The sequence below is a fragment of the Notamacropus eugenii genome, chromosome 3 (assembly GCF_028372415.1).
Source record: "Notamacropus eugenii isolate mMacEug1 chromosome 3, mMacEug1.pri_v2, whole genome shotgun sequence".
In the NCBI taxonomy this organism is placed as follows: Eukaryota; Metazoa; Chordata; class Mammalia; order Diprotodontia; family Macropodidae; genus Notamacropus; species Notamacropus eugenii.
The window spans coordinates 120,321,681-120,334,431 of NC_092874.1; the positions used below are offsets into that span (position 1 = coordinate 120,321,681).

General features: G+C 36.5%; 1 protein-coding gene across 2 annotated transcripts in view; it reads left to right on the top strand.

Moving 5' to 3' along the window:
• UBE2H (ubiquitin conjugating enzyme E2 H) overlaps positions 1-12,751 on the top strand; it is a 127,482-nt gene that overhangs the window by 94,990 nt on the left and 19,741 nt on the right. For both annotated transcript variants that reach the window (XM_072652753.1, XM_072652755.1), the window contains exons 4-5: positions 3,300-3,339; positions 4,155-4,207. In XM_072652753.1, the coding sequence (XP_072508854.1) occupies positions 3,300-3,339; positions 4,155-4,207 (93 nt within the window). The remainder of the gene's footprint in view (positions 1-3,299; positions 3,340-4,154; positions 4,208-12,751) is intronic.

The following is a 12,751-nucleotide window of genomic DNA, read 5'->3' on the forward strand; positions in this document are numbered from 1 at the left end:
GAATTAAGAGGTTAAGTGACTTAACCCTGGGTCATGCAGCTTTATGGCTGAGTGTCAAGTATCTGAGGTCAAATTTGAACTTGGATCTTCCTGACTTTAGAATGCCCAGTGTTACTTAAGTGCATCAGAGTTGTCAAACTAAGCATTAGGAGGTCTGAGTAGAGAGAGGACCATTTATCTTGGAAAATTGGTTGATAAGTATAGTGAGACCTTGAAATGACTCCGTAGCAATGGAGATCATGTATGTAAAGCAATTTATGTATCTTACAATACTATAAAGAATGGCTGTTATTATTAGTGTGTTATAGTCTCAAGTTAGTATGTATTCTTGATGGAATATTTAATGACTGGAATTTCTCTCTTTATTGTCTGAGTCTTCTCTCTCTGGTTTTATATAGTCAGTCAACATTAATTTATTACGAAATTACTATAGGGTGGGCGCTGTGCTAAGTTCTGAGCAAAGAACAACGAAAATGGCTGTTGCCCTTAAGCAATTATAAATTTGAATTGATGAGACATTGCATAACTGACTATACATAGAAGATACAGTCAATATAAGCAATCTGAAATTGAAACAGTTGAGGGACCAGGAAAGGTATACTGTAGAAAAGTGGGCTTTTGAACTGAGTCTTTAAAGAAGGCTTGTGGGCCAAAACATTTCAGGCTTGGGGGCAACCATTACCAAAGAAGGGAAAAAAATGACTGAGATGACATGTTTGATGAGCTCCAAGTAAGCCAGTGTAACTTGACTATAGACTGCTTGGAGGGATTAGTGAAAGGTAGAAAGGGGCCAGTTTATCAGAAAGTCCTACTTTATTCCCCTCCTTTTTTTAATCTTTATGGAGAAAAAAAAGGATACAAAGAGTTTTTAAATCTAGCAAAAGACTAGAGTCCTAATTCAGTAAATATCTCTTGTCCTTGTTAAGTAGAAGCATTTCCTTTTTTAGATATCTTCATTGATTATTGGATTGAAAGCTCCATTTGTTGTAGGAAATATATGAAAATTCTAGGTCACTTAAAAAAATGCACTGAATATTCAATAAGTATTTATTTTATTATTGACTAAGTCATCTTTGATTTTTTTTTTTACTTTGGGGATGAAATGGAAAAGTAATGAAAAGTTATTTAGTTAATATGGTGCTTTGTATATAAAGAATTTGAAGATATAGTGCCTCAGTCAGAAAGACCTGGGTCCAAATCCTGCTTCTGATATATACTGTCTTGTGTTAGCCAGGGCAAGTGTGCTATAAACAACTCTCTAATACTAAGTTTAAGAACTATTTCAGATTTGCATCGGTAGAAAGGTTACTCATGAAGAGTTACTTAGAGAAATGAACTCACTGTTGCCCCTTCTCATTTCCCCTTTCTCCCTAAAAAAAGGAATCAAGCACAGGAAAACAGCACAAATAGAAAGGAAATGAAGTTTAAGAATGAAAGGCAACCTTAGGGGATGTCCAAAAAGGGTAGATTGAAGTTACGTTGCATTGAAGGTGGAGGTAACGATTTTAAATTTTTGAAGGTGATGAACGTAGACGGATCCATTCAAAGAGAGCAGTATTCTAATCTAACATCACATTTGACATTAGGTCTTGATTTGCCTAAATATACCTTAAGTTGATCAGAACCAAAGACAAATCAGCTGAGGAAATATAAGACTAGTTTTAGTTGAGTAAGAAGTCTCTTTTGTACTCTTTCTGTACTCTTTCAGAATATTGTGTTTGGTTCTGAGCACCATATTTTAGGGAAGACATTGACAAGTTGGACAGTGTGTCAAGAGGATAGCAGTCAGAATGCCAGAGTTACAAAAGACTGCCATGCAAAGATCAATTAGTGGAACTAGGGCTACTTACTTAAGCTGGAGAAGAGAAGATTTACTAGGAAGGGAATGATGTGATAGCTGTCTGGAAATCCTTGAAGAGCTGTCCCATGGAAAACAGATTAGATTTATTCTACTTCTGACTCCCTGTCCTGCCACTAGGAACAATTGGTGGAAGTTTCAGAGAGGCACATTCTGACCTTTCAGGGTCTTTGCAACTTGGCTCCAGGAATACCTTTTCAGACTTTTCCACTTCGTACTCTCTGTTCCTGCCAAACTTGCCTACTTGGTATTCCCTGAACCCAGCATTACATTTTTACTTCCATGCCTGCAATGCCCTCCTTCTTCTGCCTCTTACACTCCCTAGCTTCCTTCGATACTGAACTAACTTCCCATAGGATATGGGAAGAAGTCTTTCCCGATCCCATTAGTTGTTAATCATCTAAATTATCACTTCTCAAATTGTCTTAGTATTTCCTTTATATAGATGCTGTATCTTACTGAGTAGAATGTTAGGTCCTTGGAGGCAAGAAGTATTGTTTTTTTCTTTTAGTTCTGAGTATTTAGCCCTGTGTACTATATATAGTAGGCACTTAATAATTGGTGGTTGGATTTAGTTAGATTAAGAACTTAATAATAAATCAGTTAACTCCAAGTATAGTGGTTTGTTTCAGGAGATAGTTGAGTTTGCTCTTGATGGAGGTCTTTAGAAGACTGGGTGAACACTTGTCCTGAACAGTGTAAGGTGGGGGAAGGGCACCCTGTTTAGGTCTGAGATGGACCAGATGGGCTTTGAGGATTTTACTAAGCTCCCATATTGTCCTTCTCTGTTGCATGCTTGTTAGTCCAGGAGAACATGATAGTACTGATCGGTACCAGATCGAGTTATTCCCAAACTGAGTAGAAAAAAATTAACTTTTGGAGCCCCTTCTCAAGACCCTGTAGTTTTTTTCAAACATAGATTTCCAGAAATGAGCGTAAAGGAGGTGAAGGATGTTGTTTAGTTCAGTGAGTCATTGTCCTTGTAAACGCCTAAAACTCCTACATTTAACTGGCTGTTGAGAGGTTTGTGAAGCCTGCCCCCTGTGTGTCTGCGTAATGTCAGAAGGATCTCCAGAAGTTATTATATTCAAACCTTTGTTGTTCAGTACTAACAGTGCTAAACATTCAATGTTTAGTATTATTTTCTTGAAGGAAAGCTTTAATTTAAAAAACAAAACAACTTTGTTTAAAGGCATTTGTATGTAGGAAACATCAGTTCTCCCTTCAAACGTATACTGGCTTGCAAAATTGTATAATGTGTTTCTGTAATTAGAGCTATCTTAATAATTTTTTGTAATAACAAACTTTAGTTTTAAAAATAATTTTTGTGTATATTATCACATTTATTTTGAAGTGTTGAAATTATTTGAGAGAGCTCATCTGAAATCTACAAATTGTTCTTTGGGTATTTTTTGCTACTAATTAACATTTCTTTTTACAGGATTCATGAATAAAATTTTCCATCCCAACATTGATGAAGCGTAAGTAAAAATTTCAAGTAGTTTAATTAAAACTTTAGTAGGAAGCACTTCTAATTAGAGAACTTCACTTTCTGTTCTACAAAAAAAAAAACAATTTGGAATTGTTACTTGTGGAAGTTTGATACTGTAAAGGAGTTTGTTGTAAGACCACCGTCTATTCTATTTATATATGACACTGTCTAATTCTATTTACTTATACCTAATATTGACAGTAGTGTACCTCACCTCATTCTCTTTGCATAAGTACATTGTCAGAGTTCTCTTTATGCCTTATTTGTACCCCTATTTCCAGGTTCAACCCTCAAAAAAATATCCTTCAGCTCACACTCAGTTCACCAGTTCTCTTTGGCAGTTAAATTAGCTTTTTTCATCATGAGACCTTCGGGACTGTATTGAATCGTTATATTGATCAGAGTAGCTGAGTAACTAAGTTCACAGTTGATCATTGTTCAGTATATATACGTATTTCAAAAACCTATTAATGAAAACAAATGTAATTATAAATGGTTACAGTTGAATCTCACTTATTGTCATTTAAACAAATATAGATGTGCTTTTTCGTCATTTTAATTGTGACGTAGTGACCTTAAAACTCAGTAGGATTGTTCTGTGGTCTACATCTACATCATTTTTGAGTGAATCTAATTATGAGCATCTCAGCATTGTTTTTCTGTCATAAAAATTTGCCCAAATTGATGTGATTATTTTATAAAATGATCAGTTACATAATCATGTTTCATTTTTTATGAGAAATAAAAATTGCCAGACCCAGGAGACTAAATTTCTTAAAATGCCACTCTTTCTATCTTTTTCAGGTCAGGAACTGTGTGTCTAGATGTAATTAATCAAACTTGGACAGCTCTGTATGGTGAGTTTTTTAGTGACTTATTTCTGAATAGGTGAGGAGATACTGCTTAAAGAATGTTAATTTGGTTTCTGTTTCTTCATTTTATTTAACTTTTTGTTGGGAATTGTATGCCCATTTTGTATATTTGGTAGGAAAATTTGTTCATTAAAGATTATCTGCCCTTAACTAAAGTGCAGAAGTTCTAAGGTAGTAATGTGATAAAAAGTATTTATGTGTAAGGTCTGTATGTATATAAAAACATGGTTTATGTGAATTGATGTATACCTTTTTAGTCTTAAGGAATCTCCTTTTAAACCTGAAAAATTCTCTTAGGGAAATATGTATTTGAAAACAGGTTATATTTTTGGGGTAAAGATCTTCTGTTCCACATTGCACCAAACCAACCTTGTCTGGTTCTTTTTTAGGGTAAGTGATAGAGAAGAGAACACTGAATTTAACAAACATTTGTAAGATACCTACTTCAGGCTAGGTGCTAAAAATATAAAGACAAAAGCCAAACAACACCTGCCTCCAAGGAACTTTTATTTTACAGATTATAGTGCTAATTTTTCATCTCTCCTAAATCAAGAGATATTTATTTAGTGCTTACACACAAGGTGATTATGCTAACCAGTTGGAGGAATAGAAGGAAAAAGGAAATGTGTCCTGTTCTTAAGGAATCTTATTGCAGAGAGGAAACCAAAAAAAGTTAACTCAAAGTATAGGGGTAACGTTTCATTACAGAGTTCAAAGAAAAAATACATTGTTATTTTGGGATAGAAAGGATTCTATTTGAAAAAGGGTCTGGGTGTTTGTTTTTATTTTTGTTTTGTTTTGTTTTACATTAAAGATACCTTATCTTTATCCAAAAGTAGTTTACTGCTGCCTCAACATGGTGTCCTGGTTTTTTAGGCTGAAGTATTGGTAAAGAATCAAAGAGGGAATGCTAATTAGTGCCAGCTCTTGGTCTTATCTTGGTTTTTTCCTAGGCCTGCCTGCCATTCAACAACTGGTTTCCTAACTTTACTTACTTTAAGAAATCTGAGGGGAAGTATGACTTACGGGGATTGGGGGTGGGGAACGACACAGCAAAGAACTCACATTTTGAAGGTCATTAAACTGTCTTCTAAAGATGGGAAGTTTTGGTCCTACATGCATGGCAAACTCCCTGGAGTATCTAATATGATGGTGTTTTCTTAAATTGCATTTGCAGGATATTTAAGATCAGATTCTACAGGCTGACTGAATAAAATAGAGACTTCCTTAGATTTTTATTTAACTTTCATGAAAAGTTTTTTGTTTGCTAATTCAAGGCACCCCAACCCAGATTTTAAAGAAAAGGGAAGGCTGGAGTGATGAAAATGATAGCATATTTTTAGTACTTTATGAAGTATTCTACAAGTGACAACAAATTAAGCTACATTTATTGTATAGTAAGCAAAGTATAAATTTAAGCATTATGTAGTTGACATGAGTTATCAATGTTTCATTGTGTTTGGACCTTTAAGTACAAGATTATGGGATACACAAATATAATCATGAGAAGCTATTTTGAAGATTGAACACAATTTTTAAAATTGTCTACTACTCAGAAAACTGAGCATAGGGTTCTCAAAAAATAACTAAATTAGATGCCTGGGAAGAAGGCCCTTTTCAGCTCCAAATCTATGATCCTATGTTGTTTCTTCATTTTTTTAATTTAAAAGCTTACAGACTTAATAATTATCAACAAGACAATCAAATAAACCTACTGAATAAAAAACAAAGTCTTACATAAGATACTTAGTTTTTACCAAGTAGAACCAAATTAATTAACAAGCAATAATACTTTGATACCTATGTGGAGGAACTTTCATCTTCTTAATATGATTATTTTCTTCCCATGGTACTGATTGTGATCTACCCTTACTTTTTCATTGTTTGACTTTTCTTTACACCTTATTGTGATCCATTTTCTGAATGAGGGCATTTGCAAAAAATTTTTTCCAGTCTTTCATATAATTTCAAAATCTATAATAAAAAGATTGTCATAAATGTTTAGTTTTCTTTTACTTTGTACATTTCCTGTAGCAGACTTTACTCAGACATCTTAGTTCAAAAGACAAAGTACATAATTTGACATTACCAACCTATAGGAAAACATTGACCTGTAGACTTAAATACTCAACTAGAAAATGAAATTTTCTTTTCATTGAAGTTCTCACATTTCTGTACAGATTGTTTTTTTTTTTAAATTTTGAGGGAGATGGTCATAAAATTGTAATCACAATTTTTCCCAAGATCCATAAGCATCTAGAGCAGATCTAAAACATATCTATCCCTCACCAATGAATTTTTACATGAATGTTTTCTATAATCAGTTTTTTAGGGGAAGGAATCCAGATCTCAAGAATCCGTGTCATATTAAGGAATTTGTTGAAACTTAAATACAGAAGTCTAGTAGAATCACATGATTTTAGCTGTTGTAAACTTGCCTGTGTACTCTACCTTTTGGTTGCCTTTCCACTTTAGAATAATGATCAGGGTCTAATAACTTTGTTGAAACTGTTGCTATGTGCAAAATCCGTTAACATTATTCTTCTAAGTTCCATAAATTTCTTAAGTCAAGTGACAGTCAGTGAGTATTAAGTACCTATTTTGTGCCTGTCTCCTCTCACAAGCTACATGAAGTTCACCTAATGTCATTTGACCATGTCTGATTTGCTAAATTACTGTCATAGACTTTAGTGAGTTAGAAGATGAAGCAGTTTATTTTTCTGGACAGTTGGGTCATACACATTATCTCATTAGGCAGTACTCAGGTATTCACCTGCATATTTCCATTTTGTTGATGTAAAAATTCAGAGACAGAAAATGTTTTGCCTTGGGAATACAGGAAATCAATGATTGGTGAAGAAGTAGATAATAATGGACAGCTCAGGAACTTTGTGATTAAGGAAGGGGAAGAGTTTGATTTGCCCTTTGATAATTTTTATATCAGTGAAAGGTTGCTTGGGACATTGAAAATTGAAGTGGTTTGCCCGTGGTCACACAGTGTTATGTGACAGAGGTGGGCAGTAAGAGGAGGCAGAAGCGTTCTTGAACCCAAGCCTTCTTGAATCCCAGACTAGTACAGCTTGTCCCTGTGCTGTTTGCTAATGCTTCTGTGACGTGGCTTTTTTTTTTTTAAGTTTTTTAAGCCTTAAATATAATTTCACCTTTTTTATGAATTGGAAGAAGTTACCTTAGTTTCATTCTTACACAGCTTAGGGGAAACATCTTAAGCAATCATTCAAATATTGGCCCAACGGCTGCACTTTTTTAAAACTTCTCTGTTTACATTGTTTCTATCTTTTTATGCCAAACGGAAGAAGTTTTTTGTCTGCATGGATGATTGATTGGTCAACAATTATTGTTTGAATAGGGTTGAGAAGTCAGTATTGATATCCACCACAAGTCTCACACTGGTCTTTGGAAGTGATTTCGTAACAAGTCTCTTAGACACTCTAGAGGCATAGCACTTTATTTCCAGGAGTATTCAAGAAATGTCAGTTGTGGTAGATAAAAAGAAAACAAATGTGCTGAGACTGTTGGATTTGATAATAACCTTTAATTAACCTTCATTCCATGATCCACCCTTCAACATATAACATATCTAAATGCTAGGAAATCTTCAGACGATATTGGTATAGGGCCCCAAAAGTTAATCAGCTACAGACAACCTATCTTCCTTGGGATTTAGAACTTACTTGGAATTCAGTAGTGATGCCCCTTTCATGATGGTCTGCATTAGGGCTTCGGATAAATGTTCTATCTTGTGAAGTTCACAACGTAGACAAGGTTCTAGCACTAAACAGCTTCTGTCTCAAAGCTGGTGCTGCAGAATCAGCAACTAATTTACTGTTTCCTTTGAGAACTTGACTGAGAGGTAGTTTTCATTTTGGCCTCTGGATGGTTCCAACATGAGCAGCTAGGTGGTACAGTGGATAGATTTGGGCCTGGAATCAGAAAGACCTGGGATATGGCCTTTGACACATACAAGCTGTGTGACCCTGGGCAAGTCATTTAACTGTTTACCCCAGTTTCCTCATCTTGTAAAGTGATCTAGAGAAGGAAATGGCAAACCACTCCAATATCTCTGCCAAGAAAATCCCAAATGGCATCAAAAAGAGTTGGACATGGCTGAAAAACACCTGAACAACAACAAAGTTCCAGCATGTCTTACAGCTTAATTTATGGATTTACATTCCAGTTTTATTTCCTTTCTAAAATCTAGGATTCATCTTGTGGTGAACAGTGGCCTCCCATGTTCTTGGGCACTTAACCTTGGAGTCAGTATGGAGTTACATATTGAACAGTTCTTACTGTTCAAATATTATAGAACACTCTTAAGTTGTTGTTCAGTGATTAAAAGCTTGATGCTGAATTTAAGTGTGAGCTACAAAAAATACCAGAATAGCTGGTTACTTATTAACTGCCCTTATTTATAGAAGGTTAATAACAAATCTTGTAGTTGTGATGATGGCAGTTGTAGAGGTAAGAAGGGTCATACCAGGTTTGTACTTAAACAAGAAGACCTCAAATGAACATTTAGGAAATGAAAGAAATAATTTTATGATTTAAATGACAACATTCTTCTCCTTTGAAACCCATACTCTGAGGATCTACAGCCATGTTAAGAGTTATAAGGAAGGACCACATAAAATTTGAGAAAGAATTTACTTCCTTCAAATTTACTTGAATAATTGCATCGTTTCTTTAGTATTCTGCAGTTTGTTAGCTGTAGGGGATTTTTCACATTAAAAACCCCCAGCATGTTTCTGGGGTTTAAGGAACAATATTATTTGATGAATAGGTCAGAATCTTTAAAATGGTTTCTCTTAAATGACCAAATAGTATGCTCCTGGTTTGCTGCTTTAAAAATGTACTTGCTCCACTAAAAATATTTTAGCATCCTATGCTTTTGATAATTGTCCTTTTCTCCAACTACAAAGTTGCCTGCCTTTGGCTTATGGACCTTTTAAATTATTATTTTGGAGTAAATGTACCCAAGCATACAGAATTCTTTCAGTGGTTGTTTCAGTGCTTCATCAGATTAACCTTTCAGGTGCTTTGATCTTGGGTGTGGTTTGAGTATTTCTTGGTCTTCACTTCCACGCTAAAGGAGTTCTTCCTATTTTTAAAAGTCTAGTTAGTTCTGATGTTTCATTTTGCAACCCTTTATTAAACACCTGCCACGTAAAGCTTTGTGCTGAATGGGGAAATAGTTCCAATAAGACGTAACCCTTGTCCTCATGAAGCTTACCATCTGGTAAGGCACTAAAACACAGATTTCTATCATTTACAATATTATGTACTTAAGGAAAACGTTGCTAAATACTCTTAGGTCAGACTTCTAGGAAGAAGCAGTAGGCTTCTTTGAGGAGGGAGCGTTTGAGTTCGACTTTAAAGGAGTGTAGCATTTCAGTAGGAAGGAGGTATAGGATAAGAAAGGACATTCTAGGCAAAGGGAACGATGTGAGCAGAGGCAAAAAAATGGGAAATTTCTGGTATGTTCAGGGGAAAGCTTAGTCCAATTTGAATAGATTGTAGAGTTCATGGAGAGGAGAGGAAGTAAACTGAAAAATAGATTGTGAAAAGCCTTAAGTGCCCGGCAAAGCAGGTTGAATTGTGCTCCATGGGCAATAGGCAACAACTGAAGATTTCTAATCAGAGAAGTAACATGTCCAGATCTACGAAGAAGTTATTCTGGCAACAGTATATGAAGGATAAAGTGCAGGCAGGAAGAAAACTGTTGTGAAGCAGTTTTCAATAGTCCAGTTGTACTGAGGCCCTGTACTGAGAGGACAGCAGAGAAGAAGGTTTGGAGTTGAAATTGAGAGGACTTGGTAAGTGATTGCATATGAGAGATAGAATATGAAGAGTAAATGATATTCCCATAGTTTTTATTGTAGAAAAACAGATCAATTCCTGGCAAATCAGACAGAAAAAACTGAAATAAGAAGAGCAGGGTTGTCTTGGACAAGGTTAGCTGGAGATACTGATTCAAGGGAGATGGTCTGGAAACACTTGACACATAGGTGTAGCTCTTAGGAGAGAAGCATCATCTTCGTAGAGCCTCATAATTAAAGCTGTACCAGTGAGTGAAAGTATAGAGAAAGCAGGAAGGCCAAAGACAGAACCTTCCTTAGAGAACACCTGATTCGTTAGGGGGTCAAGGAAAGCTTGAATCCGCAAACACAGCACAGGTAAAGCACTTAGGAAAGGAGAACCAAGAAAACGTGGTATTCCTGAAATCAAGGGAAGGAAATTTATTTAGTAGGACAGGGTGGTGAAATAGTGTTAAGAGTTATAGGATTCTAGAATACTAAGTACTCAACAAAGATAATTGGGATTGGTGATTAGGAAGTGGTTGGTAACTTCTTGAGAAGGGGAGCTTCAGTCCAGCAGTGGCATTGGATGCCAGATTCCACGAATTTAAGAGAGTGGGTCCTGAGGAGGTTGGCCAATAAACATCTTTTTATGTGGCCACTGCTATGTTCCAGACACTGCTAAGCACTGAGGATACAGAAAGAGGTAAAAGACAGGCCCCGCTCTCAAAGTGCTCACAGTTTGATAGGGGAGATAATGCAGATAGTTAAATATAGGATAATTTTGAAGTAATCCACAGAGGGAGGGCATGAGAGTTCAGGGAAGCTGGAAAAGTTGCTGGAGAAGGTGGGATTTTGCCTGGAACTTGAAGAAGCCAGGAGGCAGAGATGAGGAAGGAAAACATTCCATATGGGGGAAGATAGCCAATGAAAATGCCCAAAGTTGGATGAATGGTTTATCTTAGAGGGGACAACAAGGAGGCCTATGTCACAGAATCACAGAGTATGTGTTGGGAGGTAAGGTGTAAGAAGACTGAAAAAGTAGGAAGGGACAAGTAATCAACTTTAAACTCCAAAGGATCTTATATTTGATCCTTGAAATATTTAGGATCTACTGGAGTTCATGGGTCACACATGCACTTTAGAATGATCACTTTCACAGCTGAAAGATAGACTGGAATGTCGAGAGACTTGTGGCAGTGAGACCAATTGTCACAGTACTTGAGGTGTGAAGCGAGGAAAGCCTGAATCTAGGTGGTGGAAATGTTGGAAAAGAGAAGGGGGCATATGTAAGAGATATGAAGGTAGCATTGACAGGACATGGCAACAGATTAGATATGAGAAATGAGAGTGAGGAGTGGAGAGTGACACCTAGATTGTAAGCCTAGGTGACTGAGTGGTACTCTCTCAGTAGTAATAGTGAAATAAAGAAAAGAAGAGATAAGTTCAGTTTGGAACATGTTTAATTGGTGAACTCTACATCAGGCCATCCCATTTAAAATGGCCAAAAGATAGTTGTAGATTCAAGACTGGAGGTTGCCAGAGAGCTTAGGGCTGGAAAAATAGATTTGAAAATCATCAGCATAGAGATAATAATTGAATCCATGGAGGTCACTAAGTGAAATAGTATAGAAGAAAAAGAAGAGGCCCAAGACAGAGCCGCCTAGGTTGTTGGACATGATGTGGATGAAGATTCAGCAAAAGAGACTGAGAATGAGTGGTCAGATAGGCAGGGGGGAATCATGACAGTGTCATGAAAACCTAGTGAAAAGAGTATATCGAGGAGTAGAGAGTTATTGGCAGTGTCAAGGGCTCCAGAGAGGACAAGAGGGAATGAAAGTAAAGAAAAGAGGTTATTAGTAACTTCAGAGAGGGCAGTTTCTTTTGAATGATGACGTGGGAAGCCAGATGCTAGAGCTTAAGAGAGTGAGTGGAAAGGAAGTGGAGGCACCCATTGTGTAACCTTCTCAAGAGTTTAGTTACAGAAGGGAGGGAAATATGGAACCATATCTGTTGGGGGTGGACAGATCAAGTGGGAGGTTGGGAGAGAAATGGACATGTAAGCAGCCAGTAGAAAGGGAGAGATTGCAAGAAAGTGAAAGACTGAGGAAGAGAGAGGAAGCACAGGGAGATACAGGGTAGAAATGGGATCCCTCATGTATGTATATTTGTTTGCCTTGGTATAAAGAAAGGCCCCTTCATTGTGTGAGTTAGGCAAGAATGAGAAGGTATTGAGTAACTTTTTCAAGAAATTTAGTACTGGAGGGCAGGGGATTTGAGATGGTAGCCATGGTATAGAAGAGGCAAAGGAAAGCTTTCCACCTAAGACTTCTCTGTTTGAGTTAGCCATATAATTGAGTTTCCTATTTAAGAGGTGGGTGATGCTGATATGAGAAGCATATCAGCAGTGGCAGGGCCTTGCACACTGCCATTTTGTAAATTAAGCAACAATAGAACAAGTTCTTTTGATAGCCAGTATCAGTTTATTTTACAACACAAAGCTCTATAGGGCAGCCTGCTTTAGAATGCAGAGAGATAAGGATGTTCCACGTTAAAGCCAGATTCAGTTCTGTTCAGAAAGTTACATATGATCTCAAACCATTTCTCTTTTCACATCTGCCTATCTTGGTCATACTATACACTTGGGTTTATTTTACAGGAGAAATTTTTCAGTTTCATCTGTTTACCAAGGCTTTTCACAAAAATATTTCCTCTC